Here is a 20,432-nt window from a genome sequence, read left to right on the forward strand (position 1 = left end):
GGATTACTATAAAACAATCCTAACCTAACCTATCTACAGGATAACCTTACGAAAATCCTGAAAAATTAACGGTTTCAGTTTTATAACTGATGATAATTTGACAAACTATACATTATGACTTAAAACTTTATGGAAAACAATAGGGGGTCCTATTATCTTGCGTACTGTTTGTTAAAAATTGTATGGCGTTCTGTTTTTTTATTTTCTGTGATGTAATTTTCTCATTTGCGACTTGTATTCAGGGATTTATTTAAATATTTCAATTGTTAAACTAAAAATAGGTACCTACTGTAAAAATATCAAACAACTTCATTTACTTACGTTACCAGCAATGGATTTGTTACCTATTCGAACTATTTATTTGCACAAGTATGGGACCTTTGTATGAGTGTTATGTAAAGGACGAATTAATAAACTAGGTTACAAATTTTTCACCATAGGTACAGCAGACTGTTATTTTCACTCTCACTCACTCTATCATATCATATCATATCACTATATCACTCTATAGGTATAGATAGTATGTAGAGGCATAGTGATAGAAAAACCTACCAGGATATTAATAATAACCCGGCCGCAAATTTTCGTTGGCGAGTTATATTATAGCAGGTTTATATTTTAAAATCATACCCGTAAAGTTAACCGAATTAAAAATAAGGTAAACAATCTTGATGTGTCTTTTAATTGAAAAACACATTTACAAAATAAGTTACGGTAAATATGTAACAATTATGAATCTAATACGATCATTTATATTGTTCTGCTTTCATAAGTAATAGTTATTGACTTTTCAAAATTACATTACTCCTTATTGCACTGACAAAATATTTAATTACATAAATTACTAAAAGACATAAATAGGAATATAAAACTAAAACTAACTACAATTAAAATAACTATAACTAAAAATTAAAAATACCTATCAAAATTTTCAAAAGCGTTTTTCGATTAAAAGACATGTCAAGATCGCTTACCTTCTTTCAAATGCTAAAAAAACGAACTATAAATCATATCGGTCTACCCTTGACTTGAAGCCACATACCTATTTAGCAAAAAAATGTGTTATACCTACTAATCAAACGATGTAAATCTATTACACTGATTACACATGTAGGTATTTTTTAATATGTACATTATTTTATGATATTTAACTATATATAGGAGGGAAACAAGCAGACGAATCACCTGATGATAAGCGATTACCGTCGCCCGTGGACACCCAGGACATCAGAAATGTTGTAAGTGCGTTGCCGGCATTTATTATGGGTGGAAGCTCTTATCTTGAAGGTTTGAAGGTTGGGTCGTATCGGTCCCAAAATACCATTACAAACAAATAATCAACAAGATGGGAATACACCTTCTTAATATCTACTTAACTAGTGCGTATTAAAACCCCATAGTTCTAAAAATCCTACGCGACGGTATCTAATTTGCTAAGTAGGTCTCTAGACGTGTTTAGTAATAAATGTTCTGAACAGTTACCGAACAAGTAAATTTGAGAACTAACTCGTGAACCAGAAATACTTAGTAGCAAACTTCTTCAATTTAACTAGCAGCAGTATAACAACTAAACTAAAGTTAGCGGAGCGCCCAGTGAAGCATTGCTTGGACACTTGTACAAGTTACAATCGTGTGTACTAAACATTATAAGCAGACAGAAGTTTTTGTGGTAAAAACGAGAGTTTGAGAAAATAAAACATCGATGTCAGTCATAGATTGATAATTAAAAGATGTCCGGGCTCATTTAGACGACGCGCGAACTCGCATGCGATTTTAGTTGCATTGCGGACCATTGAGGTTACATCAATTCAGACGGCTGATCAAATAATGCAATGTAATGAAACGCGCATGCGAGTTCTCGTACCGTCTAAATGAGCCCTTATACTTGCTGTAATTAATAGAGAAATTTTAAGGATCCGAATCGATTACCTACAATATAACACCACGCTATTGAAAGACGGACACTGTTATTAATGTTACTAGCGACCCGCCCCGGCTTCGCACGGATTAACAAATTGTACACCTATAAACCTCCCTCAAGAATCACTCTACTGATATGTGAAAATCGCATGAGAATACGTTCAGTACTTTTTGATTTTATCTACTACAAACACACAAACAGACAGACGCGGCGGATGACTTTTTTATTTGGTGTAGTGATTATTACGCAGTCACGTAGACAAATATGACCTCATATCTGTACCGTAAAATGGGGTGAGTTGGGTGAAATTTGACTTTCAAACCTCGATAAAATTTTATTTTTACATGTGAAAACTGAATGGTGTATATATATAATAAGTGGTTCGGCCGTTTGTATTTTAGTTTGTATTTTATTTTGGGTAGTTCCATTTTATAACTTTGACGATAAAGAGGAAAACCCACCTCACCCCGTAGTGCCTCGTATTTGGGGTGAGAGGATTTTTCATACAAAGGTGATTTTGGAAGATTGTTCGATCGATTTTTTTTTATTATGCGTATAGCCCCATTTTAAATTGGAATACATTATTTTTGTAGCAGTAGCCTTAAAATCCCTTCTCACCCCCCTCTCAAACCTTCTCTCCCCATTCATAACCCAACTCTCCCCGCGAAACCTACTCACCCCGTTTTACGGTACTCTGCGGTGGCAGCATGGTTCATAAACTGTTGAACCGCTGTTCATAAACTTTCTGTAACTGCTGGCTTTTTCTTTGAATATTAACCTAAAGTTGACTAATGAACGTACCTCGTAAGTAGCAGCGTAGCGAGCAAGTAGAAGACGGATGGTTGCACGCCGCACTCGCACTCCTGAAACAGACAGATTCATTTATTTCAGTCTCATTGACAAGATGAACATTTGAAATAAGGTGTGGGGGACCATTTCGACTGCGGGGTAATTTCCACTAATCGAAATATCTTCCATGTTTTACATGTTTTTTGCTACTCCAAGACCAGATGAGTGTTGTGTTGGCACCTACCTAAAACTGCTGTGGGACTTAGTTTTCGTAGCCAAGGGGGTGGAATGTGGCAGAGTCATTCCGTGACCGAGCGGAGTATGACAGGTACCTGCGGCGGGGTCTGCGTGTCCATGCTGGCGCCGCCGAGCTTGTGGTAGGCGATGTACGCGCGCGCCGGACTACCGTGCCCGTGGGGAGCAATTTTCGTAACCGAGCGGAGTATGACAGGTACCTGCGGCGGGGTCTGCGTGTCCATGCTGGCGCCGCCGAGCTTGTGGTAGGCGATGTACGCGCGCGCCGGACTGCCGTGCCCGTGGGGAGCAATTTTCGTGGCCGTTCTGTGCGCCCGGGTGAACTGACCATCTCCTGAGGACCGGACTCCTCACCTGAAAAAAAAAACAGAATGACTTTGTTAAGCCTGATAATATTCTGAGAAGTAAATATGGTCATACTGAACAATGCTGTCTCTTATATTTCGACGAATCATGACATGAAATAATATATCAGTGTCTTAAGGGTTCCTAAAACATGATAAACGATATAGTATAGTAAAAACCGGACAAGTGCGAGTCGCACTCGCCCACCGAGGGTTCCGTACTTTTTAGTATTTGTTGTTATCGCGGCAACACCGGAGTCTTAATAGTAATAGGGTCCCGTTTTACCCTTTGGGTACGGAACCCTAATAAAAACTACGAGTACCTACCTACTACGACTGGATAAGTTTGCTACGTTTACATTTGTGTGCTAGCTTACTAAAATTAATTTACCTATAGGTACTTTGATAATGTGCTTATCTGGATTAACTCAATCGCCTCATTGACCGAGCGTTAGCGAAGGTCTCCATTTTTGCTCGGGCAAATATGCTTTCGTATGTCGGGATGTTCTTCTCGCTGCCCATTACCTCTATACCTATATACTACTAATTTCGTTGCATAGGTACATTACGTGGTATAAGTAGGTATGTACCTACATTCCGTAGTCTGACCAACTACGTAGGTAAACATTAGAATATCGTGACGCTGATATTGCTGACCAAGTACGAAGTATTCAAATGAACACGCTAAAGAGAAAAGGACCACTACCTGCTATACAAAATCCCAAGAAGTGCCTTGTGCTGGCCACGTGTGGATTTACGTGGGTACGGAAATGTCCCGGTCAGTAATAATTAATTGTTATCTTCTAAGAAAGATAATGGTTGAACCATCTTAGTTATTTCTCTATGGTTGAACTTAGAAAACATGTGTCCCTTTTGTGTTATGGGTCTGTTGTTTTTGTTTATGAAATGTATGGCGGCACTGGCGACAGGGTAAAGAAAGATATATTTAAGAGCAATTTTTTTTCTGACTTCCAAGAGGTTCCAAGAGGTCTGCCCTTGGGAGAGCAGGTACCAAGCGATTCTCAAGCACTTAAGAGTCCCCAGCAAAAGGCCGAATTTTACCTTACCATAAAAACGGAGAATTCGTTCTCATTTTAATACTTAGTATAGTCTACGTGTTGGATTGTAATAAAACTTTGCACGTTTATTAAAAAGACATTAGGTAGGTATATCTAGTCCTGTGATCGGTGGAAAACGGAGAAATGCAAATTTTTGAAATAGCTTAGGGCACTCTTAAATAGGTACCTATGCGTAATAGGCACTTACATATAATGTGCCTAATAGTCACTTCTCTTATCGTCCTCCCCAAAATCAAAATGCAAACCCCCACTGTGATGAGTGGAAAGTACTTAACCATATTAAGTAGGTAACAAAAATTGAAACCTTAATGTTAGTGCTTAGTGTCACATTTACCTTTTGACTTGATAAGTACCTACCTAATCGAGTTATTTAAAATTATCAGCTTATTAATATTCCTATTTTTCCTCTCTTAACATAAAAGTCGCGTTCAGAACCTAAACGCTTCGTCCGCTTGGTTCCTTCTGTTTCTAATTACTTATACAGAAATAAAGAACAATATCAACCTGTATTTAAGTGCATTGCGGTACTATCAGGTTAAAACTTATATCGGTCAGTCAACACGATCAAAAGAAAAGTCACGAAATGAGAATGTATTCGAGTGACTACATCATAAAAGTACCTAAACATTCATTAATCCCACTAATAGGCATTGTATATCAGTATCTTTGCTGAAACGACTTTTGGTAACAATCAACTGATGTAACTTACGCCAATCGCAAATACTTACTTTTATATCGGCATCGGAACCGGCATGAAGCAATACTTAACTCGTCAGAAGCTCACATGTTTCGTTTTAAATAAAATTATGCTCTGAAAGGTTTTTTATTATCGCGTGACTTCGTGTTGGGAAATTGTAATTCCCTCGCGAATGGGAAGGCTCGGCGCGGCGAGCGGTCCTCCCCCTAGTTCAAATGGAACTGAGGAAAATGAAGCGATTGCTAGGGACGAGAGAGGAAAAACCTCGATAGTCGATCGTGCTGTGGGAAATCAGCTGCCAGTGTATGTTAGGGTGGTTAGGGTGATATTCCATCTGTCCAATATATTTGTCCAATGTGTATTGCGTCTCACATTTTGCTTAATGAAAGAGTGAGATGCAATGACATTGGTCAAAGAAATTTCACAGGTGGAATACCACATTTAGGAAGTTAAATAAAACACTGTAAGTACCTACATTGATCTAGTTAAAGCAAGCAGCAATGTTCCTATTAAGCGGGCACCGAAGCGAAGTGCAGGTACTGAGGCAGCATTTATTCATATCGACACCAATATCGATAGAAGTGTGTCTCTTCACTACATTATAGCGGCACTGGGCGGGCAGCTATACTATAACTGGGCGGGGAAAGGTCGATAGCTACCTCGTGGTTACGCGATGCACGATGCACCACTAGGTATTGTGCAAAATTATTAAAAAAAAACATACTTCTGAAGTAGATACTTTTAAAAGCTATGCAGCTAAGCTACACCACGCCAGGCGTGGCTCGCTCCGCGATTTCGTCGCTTTGCTACAGGTAGCTAAAAGTACATCCGTTCGATCCCAACTTTGGGGTTTGCCATAAGCCGCGCGTGGCGCTGTCGCCACCTAGCGGCCATATCTGTGCTGATCGTGACAGACGCGTTTTGTTAGAGAGTGAGTCTTCTGTACCTAGTACTATTATTTATTCTGTGACCACGCTACACATGTCGGTGGGTTAAATGGCTCGTATTGTCAATCCCATCGCCTATGGATATTCCTCCTTAGGATTATCAAAGTTTTATGAGTTTTATTTCTGGCCGTGAAGTTATTAGGGTGTATATATTCGGGTAATTCCGACAACTTCAAAATGTTTGTTGTTTCGGCTAGTTCCGAAAATCACCCTGATTCCATCATATTAGAGTCAATTTTTGAAAATAATATTTATCTTAAAGGTACTTTATCTTTTAGGACGGGAGAACATGAGAGGACATTTTGATCTTTTGAAGCGATTCTTTCCTTTGGATGACTCACATTAGACCGGGCCGGAGCTTCCGGCGCATCGTTTTCTATGGAAAGTAAGGGCCGGAAGCTCCGGCCCGGACACGGCCCGGTCTAACGTGAGTCATCCTTAAGACCACTTTTTCTTTTTAAACGACCTGCCCAACCCAATGATAATGTCAAGCGTTATTTATAATTGTAACTCAAAGATTTTATGCTAGAATTTTATACGACTATATATATATCAATGTCTATTATTCTAAATAGATAGGTACCGTATATGTACCTACCCTACAAATGCCATACAAAATACCTAACCAAGTGGTCTAGCATACTTGAAGTCTCGCTATTTAGGTAGGTACCTAGATGTACGGAGTCGAGCGCGAGAACGCAAGTCATGCCAGACCGCCAAGAGTCCATATTTTCATACCTGAGGAAAAATGGGCAGTGTACTCTTCAGGATGATTATTATAATTAAGTATCTAAAAAAAACTGTTTTAATTTTCTCATTTAATTACCCCCCCAAAAGTGGCCCCCATGTTTAAAATTCATTTGTTTATGTTACATATCATGTCCGTCTTTGGGTCACAAATATTTGAATATTAAGCGAAATTTTGCATAGGGGACGCCACTACCACAAGCCATCACAATCTGGAGGCCTACTGCGAAACAAGAAAATCGAAATTTCGTTATCTAACCTCTCAATTACTCTAGCATATTCGAGCGATATAGGCAGATAACGAAATTTCCATTTTCGCGTTTTCACGGTAGGCCACCTATAAACGATTTAAACCGTCTTGATGCATGTCATACAGACCTAAACTGCAAACTTGTCAAAAAACTGTTTAAGGCCTTAGTAGGTATTGTATCTCTCTATGGTTTACTATGTGCACTAGTGCTGCACTCTGGCGGCAGAACATTGCAGTAATACTCCCTATTGAATACGGGAAGTCAATACATCCCAAAAGGTCGTCATATATTATTTCATATTTGCAAATGGCTACACTGCGGTCGCTGATCGCTGTGCCACATCCGCCGGTATATGACGTTTCGTTCCCGCCCTTTGTTGTTTTTTTTAATAACACAATTTGGCGGCATTGGCCTCAATTTGGCGGGTGAGCACAGACTACAATCCTCTACTACTACATTCCTGGCGACATACAGGATGGCAACTTTACAACAAAAATATGTTTATTATTTCTTACGGCCATCCTTTCTAAGCTTGAATAATATGTTTTATTTATTTAATTATTTTCAATTAAAACTAAAACAGATTATCTTATGTTTTTGATTCCCGATTGTTAAATATACCTAAATTGTTTAAAAAAAACTGGTTATGTTGGCGATTCGTAATTTCATTATGAGCATGGTGAATTTATATTCCTATCATATTGTCACTTGTCATCGAAATATCTTATCTGTGCTTTGCATGTCCGCAAAAGTGGAGTGGAAAAAATTGCAAGTGATTACGGTTTGAATTTAATAAGTATTTATACGTTTTGCTATCAAATTCTGCGCTCCTTACTTCCTGCGAGTTACTGTTAATCTTGCTGTTTAAACCGATCTGCAGCAAAAGTCTACAAGGCAAGTATTACAAACTTTCAAGGATCATGCTGGCAATAGTGGTAATAGTACGTACTTTACGTATGTCTTACTTTTTTCAATATCGTTTTCTTTTACTTATAAAAGGCTTATGCTTGGATTCTTTATTTATGAATGTGTGTTTTGAGTAATCCTTTATAAAACAAAAAAGCACTTGACACGTGTTACACTGAAAAACCATTGTTCAAGACGACCGTTACGAAATTTTTAGCCGGAAATTTTAACTATTCGGCTCAAGTATTTTCAATCTATGAAAGTGTATTGTGTTTTCACAATTACGATCAGTATTTTACGGTTACACAAACAATTTATTTCAACAGCTTGTTATTTTTCTGATACTTCAGATGGCAGATGTAGAAGAAGTGACACAAACCCCTTCTGAGCTACTGGCTAGTGGGCGGCGAAACTTAGCTGTGAGAGACTACAACGCGGCCACAGAGGCTCTGGCTAAGGCCTGCGAGCTCCTGGCCAAAGAACACGGGGACACGGCTGACCAGTGTGCAGAGGCATATCTATGGTAAGTAATTTCTTGTTTATTAATATATCATCATAGCATTATACATATTAAATTTGATTTAGACATCTCCAGTTTCTACTTCTAATGATTTGTCATTGAGTGACAGTATATTGCTTACTACATTGAACTGTATCTTCATAGGTATGGCAAGGCTTTATTGGGATTGTCGAGAGAAGAGAGTGGGGTCCTCGGTGACGGGATGCCAGGAACTGGCAATGGCGATGGTGAGGAAGATGATGATAATGAAGGTAAGTGGTGGGTCAGACAAAGTTGTTGAGGGAACAGTCAACATTAGGCAGAATGTGCAAAGCAGTAAACCAAACATACTATATCTCTTATTTTCTTGACAATTACATGTCTGTTGTAATGTTGTTGTATTTTTTTTGCTTTATATGCCAGAAAATGTTTAGACCGGATGTACAGTCTTCGCCATCAGATATATCGGAGTGGCCAAGGTGTTCACAATATCTGAACGCGCACTCTAATGCCTTGACAATAGAGGCGTGTTCAGATATTTGTGAACACCTTGGCCGCTTCGATATATCTGATGGCGACTGTACTACTGCTAATACATATGTCAACTATGAAAAAAATGTGTATGGCCTTCATACAATATGAGGCAACTATGATTGGCAAAAGGTGAAATTTAACAACTGATATGCTACAAACATGCAATCAACTTCTCAAACTTCACACCTTTTCTACAATCAACAACTCTTTAACAAAGTAATTGTAAAAATTGTATGTTTCATTGTAATGAACATGTAATAAAAGTTGGCATTTATTTTAGAACAAGAAGAAAATGGTGAGAATGGCGAGGAAGAGAATGGAGAGTCAGAAGCTGAGCCCGTGAAGGCGGAGGCTGACGATGGAGTGAAGAAGAGTGAGGCTGATGAGGGAGTGAAGAAGAGTGAGGCTGAGTCCACCACGAAAGACGAGCCGGCCAGCAGCAGCACTGCAGATGATCAACCTGTAAGAGTAACGCTAACCCCTTATTCACACACCTTAGCAAATCTTTGTTAAATTCTGTCCCTTGCTAACAAACACAAATGTCACAATGATGGATAAGGACAAATTATTAAGGCCTTCTCAGACTTGAGAAGGCGCCAAATATTAAAATACGCCTCTGTCTTATAGTTCGTTTTTTAGCATTAGAAAGAAAGAAAAACGCTTATTAAAAATCAAAAACTATTACTTATGAAAGCAGAAGAATATAAAATGATCGTATTAGATTCATAATTGTTTCGTATTTGCCATAACGTATTTTTAAAATATGTTTTTCAATTAAAAGACACACCAAGATTGTTTACCTTATTTCTAATGCTAAAAAAAACGTACTATAGGGTGGTATTCCATCTGTCCAATGTGTATTGTGTCTCAGATTTTGTTTAATGAGAGAGTGAGACGCAATGACATTGGACAATGAAATTGGGACAGGTGGAATACCACTACCCTTAGGTAGCTATTAAGAAAATTATGTTGAATGAAACAAAAAAAAAAAGTTCTTCGAATTTGCCTAAATTTTAATTTCATTACCATTTCATTTATAATTGATTTTATTTGTGTGGTGTTTTTGTCAGGGCCCGTCTAATGGAGAGGCAGCGGACGAGTCAATGGCTGACTTAGAAAACGATGATGACGTTGACAACCTCCAGCTAGCATGGGAAATGTTGGGTAAGTAGTAATGCTTTTCAATTTTCATACAAATAATAAACCACTGCAACGAATTAGCCAGAAACCTGTTAAACAAACAAGACTACACACCGAGGCTAACACACCGAGGCTAAAAAGATGGCACATCCTAGGGCTAGACCAGAGACAATAAGTTGCATACATACCGAAAAACACCCCAATTACTTACATTCCAGTAACCCCTAAGACGGCGGGCGCCGTTTTAGTCATTTCATATCTGTAGACTTTTCCACAAACGAAATTTAAAGGTGTGGCATTGATGTGGTCAATCTTTTATATCCTCTCTCTAGCCTCTGCTACTCCACAAGGCCACAGAATAAATAATAGTATTACCGTACAGAAGTTATTACATTATCTAAACATTACATTATCATATCAAATATAAATTAAAATCAAAACAGATGTCATTTAAAATACAATTCAAAAATCTTACAATCTACTTATAAAATTACTGATGTCTCAACCTAACAGAACCCGACCAGACTGTACAGAAAGGAAACTTCCTACAAACAAAAACCCAGTTAGACAGCGGTTCAGGGTCGAATCGGACAAACAATACATTATGACTTGGAACTGTTTGGGAAACAATAGAGACCCATGTAGAGACTCTTACCTGCAGGCAAACTGTAAATACAGTTTTGCAGGGATCTGTATAGATTTAAGCTCTGTACTGTGTATTAATAATAAATAAATAATAATAAAATCATCCTGGCATAATATATGGCATCCCTTTCGGCCATTTAGGGTTCTCGAAATTCAAGCGCCATTACCCTAATAATTGCTCGGAGCAATGCTGAGCCGAACGGAGCCGAGTTTGCTCGAAGGGAGGAGTTTCGCCCCCCCTTTTTTTTAATGGAGTGGGATTAGTGGGAATGCGTTTACGCACGATGTGTGGGACTCGCCGCCGCTCCTTTCCCCTCCAGGCAAGAGAGGGGGAGAATTTTGGCCCTATCCACTCTAGCGTTTCACCCTCTATGCCGTTCGTGAGGGCGCACTGGGATCGATGACACTTGACAAGGCTAGCTTCGCGGTCTCTTGTGGTCAAGCACACCTGGACTGAGCATAGTCGCGCTACTCCCTCTGCCACAAATATACTCGGTAGTTTTACTCCATTTCTCCACCAATCACGGCACGGGACTCGCTTACCTCGTCCCCCGCAGCTTTTTGGCAGCATTGCTTTCATGAAATAATTGCTCTAAACTCCGTCTAGAGGATTCCTAGTCTTTGAAGTCAAGTAATGTTTGTGGTTGTTGCAGACCTGGCGCGCAGCATCCTGCGGCGGCGCGCGGCGGGCGGCGGCCACGCGGCGCGCGCGCAGCTCGCCGACGTGCACCTCGCGCTCGGGGAGGTCGCGCTGGAGAGCGAGACGTACGACAAGGCAGTCCTCGATATGCGTTAGTATTTTACTCTCACAGTTCGCTTTACGTACCCATCTACTTAAGGTTTCATACTCGAAAAGTGAGTCGAGCATTCTGATTAGCGGCCATCAGCGAGTGGCGATGAACACTTTTTTTTGCGATTGAGATTTTCTTTTAGATATAATACTTGTATGTCTTGAACGGCAGTGGTTGCAACCGCAAGTGCGTACGTGACCTTACACATTAAATAATCGACCGATACTTGCTTTTCGTCCCCAGTCCGACGGCTATGTCATATCCCACATTTTGGAAGTTCTATTGTTTTCTTTAAATATGCGGGTGTATGCCTGAAATATTATTTAACAAAGTAAATGTGTTATACGTATCACTAAATATGTATATGTTTCGACTAGTATGTGTAATAAATTAAAAACATTTTTCTTTTTTACAGAAAGTTGCTTAGAAATCCAAAAAGAACTGTACAGCAGTGACGACCGCCGCATTGCTGAAACCCACTATCAAATCGGTAAATACATGCATACTATATTTTTATTTTGGGTAAAAGTTACAAAGTGAACACATTTACAAATGTGTACCAAAATGTTTCCTTCGTAGTTTTCACCATAATCATTCGCTAACAATTCAAAGAGTAAAAATCCCCAACTGTTCGATTTGTTTATAGGAATCCGCATAACTGATATGATGAGTACACATTTTCCAACGCCCTCAGCATATTTTTTTGCCCACAGGTTTAGCAAACTCGCTCGCCTCCAATTTCGAAGACGCGATCACCCACTTCAAAAATGCCGCCAACATTCTCGAGACTCGCATCAAAACGCTCGAGAACCCCGCAACAGTGAAAGACGACGCTACCGTTAAGAAACACTCCACGGCAGATCCGTTCTACTCCGTCGAAGGAGAAATTAAGGAGTTGAAGGAGCTTCTGCCAGAGATTCAGGAGAAAATACAAGACATGATGGACTATAAGACTGAGGTAAGGCCATGTGAATGCTTAGAGGAGACGCGAAAGATGTTGAGGGATATGATTTTGAAAGAGAAAACTCGTTGCTTTGTTGACTGCCATTCGGAGGTCTAAATCCTGCATATGAGTGGATACTCAAGTCGGTGTCTGTTTATATGTATATAAGACTGATATAATCCGCGCACAATAATCTCATCTTTCAAATCTCATCCAACTTTCTCGTCTTTTAGTAGGGTCAGTAAGGTCATTTAGCATGCACTTTAGTCTCAGGCGATGCCGCTTGGCACGATTGTTCCTTAGGTCAAACAAAGTTGATCTGGCCCGGTAGACAGGAGATCGTACCATGCAGACCCCCCAAAAAGGGGGGGTGAAAGGGTCGGCTCCCCAGGTCCAATCTATGCTATAGTCCTTCCTAGTCTTAGCAACTAGGTCAAGTTATATATCATTTTCGTATAAATTAGGGACGAGGAATTCATTTTTGAAAGAATTTTATGCCTTTCCATACAAAAAAAAATGATTTTCGTATAAAACATGAAAATGTTATGTAATTTTTTGTGACAATTTTGGATGGTACAATCACAGTGTGACGATTTGCACTAAATAAAAAATAGGACGATGTAGCCCATGTATTCTTTATTCTGGAAAATATCACTTTAAAGTAGGCATTCATACATTTTTTTGTAGTAAAAAAATAATTTATAGCGCGTGGCGGTAACGATTTCCATACAAATGGAACTATGCCCAAAGTCAAAAATTAAAAATGTTTACTAAAACACTGAATTTGGCATTTTAAAAGTTTAAATATAATGTTTGCATATTTTTTCCATGCGTTTTAGCCCTTTTTTGGTACAAATTTGTTGTTTTTATTTTTCTTCCATACAAACTTTCTCCCCCCAATTTCCCCCCTTAAGGGTAGATATTTTTAAATTTGTTTTTATAACTAACTTATACCTTTTGTAATTAATCGATGTTCAAACTTTCAGGTTAAAATGTTCAGTAGTTTGGGATCTACATGTGTTTGAGCTAAAGACATTTTATTTCATAATATCCCATACATTATAATATCTAACAAAACTCTGCTTACTTCCAGACATCATACAATCTAAACCCCTGAAGATATAAAGCTGAAATTTTCAACATCAATTAAATGCAACAGGTTTAAGTTTAAGATAAAATAAAATTTTATAAAATCAACGCTTAGGGGGGGCAAATAGGAGGGAGAAAGTTAGTATGGAAGAAAAATATAAACAACAAATTTGTACCAAAAAAGGGCAAAAACGCATGGAAAAATTATTAAAACATTATATATAAACTTTTAAAATGTCAAATTCAGTGTTTTAGTAAACATTTTTAATCTTTGATTTTGGGCATAGTTCCATTTGTATGGAAATCGTTACCGCCACGCGCTATAATTTATTTTTTTATTACATAAAAATGTATGAATGCCTACTTTAAAGTGATATTTTCTAAAATAAAGAATACATGGGCTACATCGTCCAATTTTTTATCTAGTGCAAATCGCCACACTGTGATTGTAACATCCAAAATTCTCACAAATAATTACATAACATTTTCATGTTTTGTACAAAAATCATTTTTTTTTGTATGGAATGGCATAATAATTATTTAAAAAATGAATTCCTCGTCCCTAATTTATACGAAAATGATATATAACTTGCCCTAGTTCCTAAGACTAGGAAGGAATTATAGCATAGATTGGACCTGGGAGCCGACCCTTTCACCCCCCCTCCCTTTTTGGGGGGTCTGCATGGTACGATCTCCTGGCTACCGGGCCAGATCAACTTTGTTTGACCTAAGGAACAATCGTGCCAAGCGGCATCGCCTGAGACTAAAGTGCATGCACTTCCATACATTTGTGTTCCTTACTAACCCTACTATTTTAAAATAATAAGTTTTAATAATTATTAGTTACAAAAATCGTTAGCTCTAGTAATCGTATCATCCCATTATGGTTATCCAAAATTGGAATGTAATTATAAGTATACTCACTAGTTTTAATGTTAACTTTCCATATTTATTTGTATTGTTAGAAGTTCCTGTTAAATGTGCCAAATTGGTGGTTCGCCTAAAATTGTGATATGATTGTATTGAATTGTCAGTATTATTTTTGGATGAATTTTGTTAGGATTTACTTAGTGCCTTAGAACAGTCAGGCCTAGGACAAATCAAAGTTATGTTGGTGGATAAATTAAAATTGTTGTTCAATGCACATCCAATTGACATAACTCCTAAAATCAGTTTAACTCTGTAATTTATTGGTAACTATTTAAAAATTTTATAACTCTCCGTTCTTGTTGTCCTAGGTCTGATTAAGCCCTAAAAATCTCAATTTGCATTTAATATACTCATAGTTTGTAATTGTTTTGTACTGATTAGATTTAAGCGGAACATTTTTACCATGTGGCCATGTTTGTATTGTATTGCTGAGGTATTGAAATAAAGTTAATCAAAATTGTGAATGTGTGTTATTTCAGCTATATACCCAATACATTGATGGCCATGTGTGTTAAATGTTCCTTTCCAGTGACAGGCATGGCCATTGATGTCAAAATTCATTATTACGTGACATTTTTTAAAAATATTTAAATACAATATGGATGGCTAAATAATACTTAAAATCCTTATGGATCGAAAATAACGATCAATTTTACATTGGAAACAGCTATTTAAAATATGGTATGTATAAATAAAGCAAGTAGACGTAGGTACCGGCGGTTGGTATGTACGTAGTTAGTTGGTTAGCTACGGAATGGTTGCGCCTGCATGAAGCAGATTTGTTAAGCCCCTGTTAAGTAAAAATGTCAGATACAGACTAGTTTTAGTGCCAAAACTACGCTACCTACTACTAGAAAATCACTGCTCAACTTCGTTATTGACCTCCTGAGATCAGCCGCGACGCTTATCATGAATAGTGGCACATGTCAAAATGAAATGCTATTGCATTTAATATTCTATCTTTTACTGGTAAGATTTAAAATCGAACGGCATTTCATTTTGTTTTATGCCACTATTCATGATAAGCGTCGTCTGTGGTAGGCCTATAAAATAGTAAAGATTGGAAAACTAACTTGTACATATCAGAATTACACTGTGAAGCTGTCCACACGTAGGTACGTCTATTAAGAGGTGAGTTACAATTTACCATTAGCATTAGCGTACCCAAAGGGTAAAAACGGAACCCTATTACTAAGACTCCGCTGATTGTCCGTCTGTCTGTCACCAGGCTGTATCTCATGAACCGTGATAGCTAGGCAGTTGAAATTTTCACAGATGTATTTCTGTTGCCGCTGTAACAACAAATACTCGAAACAAAATATAATAAATATTTAGGTGGGGCTACCATGCAACGTGGTTTTTTTGCAGTTTTTTGTGTAATGGTACGGAACCCTTCGTGCGCGAGTCCGACTCGCACTTGGCCGGTTTTTTGTGCTTGGTCCGACTCAACCTTTGTTGCGCAATGACTTCTATTTAGTTTTCGCACACTATTGTAGGAAAGTCATCATTGTTGTCTTACTCGTAATATAAGCTTGAACCTAGGCTAATGATTGGCGCGTTAGGCCATTTGTTGTCTTGTCCAAGGAGTCTAATAAACGATCGTTGTTTTATTCCTAATTAAGATATTTACTGATTATTTATCATACTTACACCTAGACTAAAACTAAAAGTGACATTCCATTTCCAACTGCAGCTGCAATACTGTTCTATTTCTATAGAAATTGACAATGACAGCGACGCGTTTCCATAGTAAAATGAACAGTATTGCAGCTGCAGTTGGAAATGGAATGTCACTCTAAGTGGACGCTAGGAGAGATTTCGTCTGATGTACAAGTTGGGTTTCTCTGCTTACCCGCTGCCTATTTGGCTAGGTAAATCTGCTTGCTATGATAGTTAGTTAGTTTATAGCGGCGAATTATATAGGATATAGACATATAGTCTGCATCTTTAGGTATTTAAATAAAAGTAAACAAACAATTTGTACATTTTCGGGTAGTTATAACATTTATTGGTTAACCAACCAAATACAAAAGCGCCTGGATCAGTCACTGAACGACTTGACTTTAACCCACGTTCTTTGATCATGTCGTCGGGTGACAAGCAAAAGTCACTAACTAAAATCATTGAAATTATTGGACAACGTGTTACAAGCATTGACATAGATATCTCAGGACTGGCCTTACGGGCAATAATAATGAGGCATGACAGGGGCCAGTACAGCGATGTGACACCGCTACAACGCGATTGGTTGATGAGTTCGCATGACGCGCGCGATTGGTTGATGAGTTCGCATCAAGCGCGCTATTGGTCGCAACTAGTTGCGTTTGACTGCACGATTGGCTGGAATTCGTGCGTCACACCGCTAAACTAGTACCATTTTTAGTGCCCGTAAGGCCAGTCCATAGATATATACGTTAATGGTTACAAGTGTAATAAAGTGCATTGTTACTTTAATTTATTGATAGTACTTAGTGAGTTTTGCTTGTCACCCGACGATGTAATGTTTCCATCTACGCTCAACTGGCTTAAGGAGCCATTTGAGGGTAGATTTTGTTTATTCTTATTTAAATACCTAAAGATACAGAGTATAAGTAAAAGACTCTTGTTTTCTCAAAAAGTCACGTAAACATACCTCAATGATGTGCATGTTTTTATTTTATCAGCAAAATTCATTATCACTTGGCCAAGTTGTTTTCATTGATTTTAGCAAAGCTTTTGAAATGTTAGATTATGAAACGTTGTATTGCAAACTAGAGCAGAGCGGTATACAGGGCCCTTTAGTTAACTTGCTGAAAAACTATCACAAAAATAGACACACACGAGTAAAGATAAACAACACATACAGTGACGAAATAAAAACCGAAAAAGGCACGGCACAAGGATCCATAATCGGCCCAACTGAGTACTTGCTGTATGTTAATGATATGTGCAACATAATAACCGAGGGCTCTGTCTATCAGTTCGCGGACGACACATGCATTATCACAGCCGACCGTGACATAGCGGCCGCCGAGCGCACAATGCAATCTAACTTCAACACCCTTTGCAAATGGGCGCACGACGTCGGTTTAGTAATTAACGCGCAAAAGACGAAAATAATGCATATCCGTTCGGCTCACAATAAAACCACTCATGACATTACTGTGTTTGCACACCAACATAGCTGCTTGCACCAACATAATATCACAAACTGTAACTGTGATAAAATCGAAGTAGTCACAGAACACATGTATCTTGGGCTCATAATCGACCATAGATTCAACTGGGGACCTCATATTAATTATGTGTGCGATAAATTAAGAGCAATTCTAAGTAAAATGTCAACCCTAAGGTACAAATTACCGTACAAAACCTTGCGTATGCTGTACTTAGCCCTGGCTGACTCTGTGATCGGTTACGCTCTGAGTACATATGGTAGAACCTTTAAAACATATATAGAAAAAATATATAACCTACAGATAAGACTACTGAAGACAATTGTACCTAAGCATATAAAAAAGAAACACGAAACAGACTACTCTCAACTTTTCAAATACTGTAATATACTCCCAGTTCAAAATAAATGTAAACTAGCCATACTAACTGAAGAATATCACCATGTTACTAAACTAAAAGAATATATAAGATGTACAAAACTAAGAAGTTTACAGAGCCAAAACAAATATTGTTTACCCAAATATAAGAACATTTATGGCACTAGACTGTATACATATATATTGCCTAAAATATTAAATGATTTGCCAGAAGATACTAGATTAAAATATGTAAACGGGAAAAATAGAAAAAAAGTAATTAAGACGCACTTGTTACAATCTAACGACTTTAGTTACATATATTAAGAATTTTAATTAGTATAAGATAGATATGTATATTGTCATGTTATTTTCTCGAACTCCCCATCGGCATACAAACCTCCTCAAGGTTTTGCCCACGATGGGTCTTGTAATAATAATGTACGTTATTTAGCTTATTGTTCAATAAATTAAAAAAAAAAAAAAAAAAAGTGATATCACTATCAGTGTCATGTAGCAAGCACATGCGTTGAAACAAATATTGATATTCAAGTGCAGGCTATTCTTGGCTAAAACTGAAGTCCTAATTTGTTTGGTAAACCTAACCTGATACTATAATAATAGATTTTACAAATAGTGTGACTTTAAGTAAGGACTTAGTCCCATCAACATAGTCTTAGTTAAAATCGTGTCGCTATAATTGTAGTGAAAAAATTACCTTTTCAACCCTTCTTTCGGCGTGATAATGCAAATACATAAAGTGTACACACTTTAAGTAAAGACTCAGTCCCATCAACATAGTCTTTGTTAATCGTGTCGTTATTATTGTAGTGGAAAAAGTACCTTATGAAAATATGAGTAAAAAAGTTCGGTCAGGCTCCTTTTCAAATGATCATATAAGAGAGGTTAAAACCGCTATAGTGGTGTGACTGACCTACCCGAATTTATTTTGTATGGCTATTACTCAATACAAAGGGCGCTAAGACCAATGCGTTATCTCCTCCGTCCATTATTATTTATTATGAAAACACTATTAATGCGGTCACTTCGGGCCACCACATGGTCGAAAACCCCATGCGATGTATCCTAAATTAAGAGTTAAACCAATATCTGCAGCGAAGGTATTATTTATCAAGGCACTCCACAAAACAGTCGACAACAAAAGCTAGATTATTTCTACAAAAAACTTATTTCACAGACGAAAAAGCGACTCGCCGAAACGCTGTTCTCATCTAATGGCGAAAGCTCCCATCTCAACGGCGCTGGCTCCAGCTCTGCGGAGGCCAAGCCCAAGCCTGCCGCCTCAGACATCTCCCATCTCATCAAGAGGAAGAGAAAGTCCAGCGAGGGCGAAGAGGCCTCCTGCGCTAAGAGGGCTAACACGTGAATAGTTAACAATACCACACACCATTTTCCACTGTAAAATCGTTGGTGTAAAGTCTAAAATCGTGTGGAAATTTTTAATATCACCTTTATAAGGATTGAGTATAAGGTAAGAGCTTGCGCACTGGCGTTTACGATAAACCACGTTCGATAACGGTTTCATGTGTACAGTCGACGTCAAAGCTATGTTTACATTTTTTGCCTTATTACAAAAGTAAGGTTCAAAAGTGTAAACATAATCTTTGACGTCGACCGTACAATAAATTGTCTATGAGATATAGTCTGTTAAAGGACTGTCTCATTTCAATCATAGACAGAGAATTATACTATCTTTGTCTTACACTAGTACTAGCGCCCAAAAGAAAAAGATTATTATAGTTTTCCTGGATTTTACTGACTGACAAATTGGTTTGACCAACTATATACAGATAATCGGCCGAGTAAGTGAAAGTCTTGCACACTTTGGGTATGTCTCTTAGCTACTAATTTTGAATTGTGCTCATTTACAACCAGCAGCAGAAGTTGCTAAGCGGGCGAGATGTTCAAAATTACCCACTATTAGACAACAAAAGTAAAATGTCGATCAGGGGCAAGATCACCCTCTTTAAAACTTGTGTACGCCCCGTTCTTTCCTATGCAAGCGTGGTTTTCTCACATTCATCAAAAAACAAGTTAGACTCTTTTCAAAAACTACAAAACAGATTCTTGAGGAGGGCGGTCGATGCCCCATGGTTCGTGAGGAACATTGACCTCCACCGCGACCTAGGTCTTCAATCAATTAACAACTTTTTTCAAATGGCCTCACGAAGATACTTTGACCGTGCTCCTCACCACCCAAACCCTCTGGTAAACTTCACTGTAGATTACATCCCCAGACAGAACCCCAAAAGAGGGAAACGGAGACCAAGACACGTACTGACTGACCCTGATGATGACATTACAATAAGACAGAAAACTGACCCCAAAAAGAGACTCACCCACCGCATGCCCTTTTCAAAATTGACTTGACAAACGTCACTGACGCCGACAT

At 38.2% G+C, this 20,432-nt stretch overlaps 2 protein-coding genes across 4 annotated transcripts in view; one reads left to right on the plus strand and one right to left on the minus strand.

Annotated features, from left to right (window-relative positions):
* LOC134667459 (uncharacterized) overlaps positions 1-5,315 on the minus strand; it is an 80,374-nt gene extending 75,059 nt beyond the window's left edge. The window contains exons 1-3 of one of the 2 annotated variants that reach the window (XM_063524875.1): positions 5,117-5,315; positions 3,166-3,319; positions 2,723-2,784 (exon numbers count right to left, since the gene is read on the minus strand). In XM_063524875.1, coding sequence (XP_063380945.1) covers positions 2,723-2,784; positions 3,166-3,189 — 86 coding nt within the window. In that variant the 5' untranslated portion in view covers positions 3,190-3,319; positions 5,117-5,315. The other variant, XM_063524877.1, reaches the window with a different exon arrangement.
* A 2,467-nt stretch (positions 5,316-7,782) lies between these two features.
* LOC134667455 (histone-binding protein N1/N2) lies at positions 7,783-19,590 on the plus strand. Of its 2 annotated transcripts, none has more exons than XM_063524871.1 (9): positions 7,783-7,924; positions 8,287-8,459; positions 8,601-8,707; positions 9,250-9,431; positions 10,040-10,133; positions 11,408-11,545; positions 11,961-12,035; positions 12,259-12,503; positions 19,218-19,590. In XM_063524871.1, exons 2-9 carry the CDS (start codon positions 8,287-8,289, stop codon positions 19,404-19,406), a joined length of 1,203 nt encoding a protein of 400 aa, XP_063380941.1. In that variant the 5' UTR covers positions 7,783-7,924; the 3' UTR covers positions 19,407-19,590. The 2 variants fall into 2 exon arrangements, with proteins under 2 accessions (XP_063380941.1, XP_063380942.1); XM_063524872.1 differs by having other exon boundaries at positions 7,791-7,928; positions 8,294-8,459; positions 19,218-19,587.
* Positions 19,591-20,432: the final 842 nt, after the last annotated feature.

Source organism: Cydia fagiglandana, chromosome 9 (assembly GCF_963556715.1).
Source record: "Cydia fagiglandana chromosome 9, ilCydFagi1.1, whole genome shotgun sequence".
In the NCBI taxonomy this organism is placed as follows: Eukaryota; Metazoa; Arthropoda; class Insecta; order Lepidoptera; family Tortricidae; genus Cydia; species Cydia fagiglandana.

What these genes read in the sequence shown, in the direction of transcription:
- LOC134667455 (XM_063524871.1), top strand. Translation starts at nt 8,287, where the DNA reads ATGGCAGATGTAGAAGAAGTGACACAAACCCCTTCTGAGCTACTGGCT. An exon ending in CAAGGCAGTCCTCGATATGC is followed by an intron (nt 11,546 to 11,960) that starts GTTAGTATTTTA and finishes TCTTTTTTACAG; the next exon opens with AAAGTTGCTTAGAAATCCAA. An exon ending in TGATGGACTATAAGACTGAG is followed by an intron (nt 12,504 to 19,217) that starts GTAAGGCCATGT and finishes CTTATTTCACAG; the next exon opens with ACGAAAAAGCGACTCGCCGA.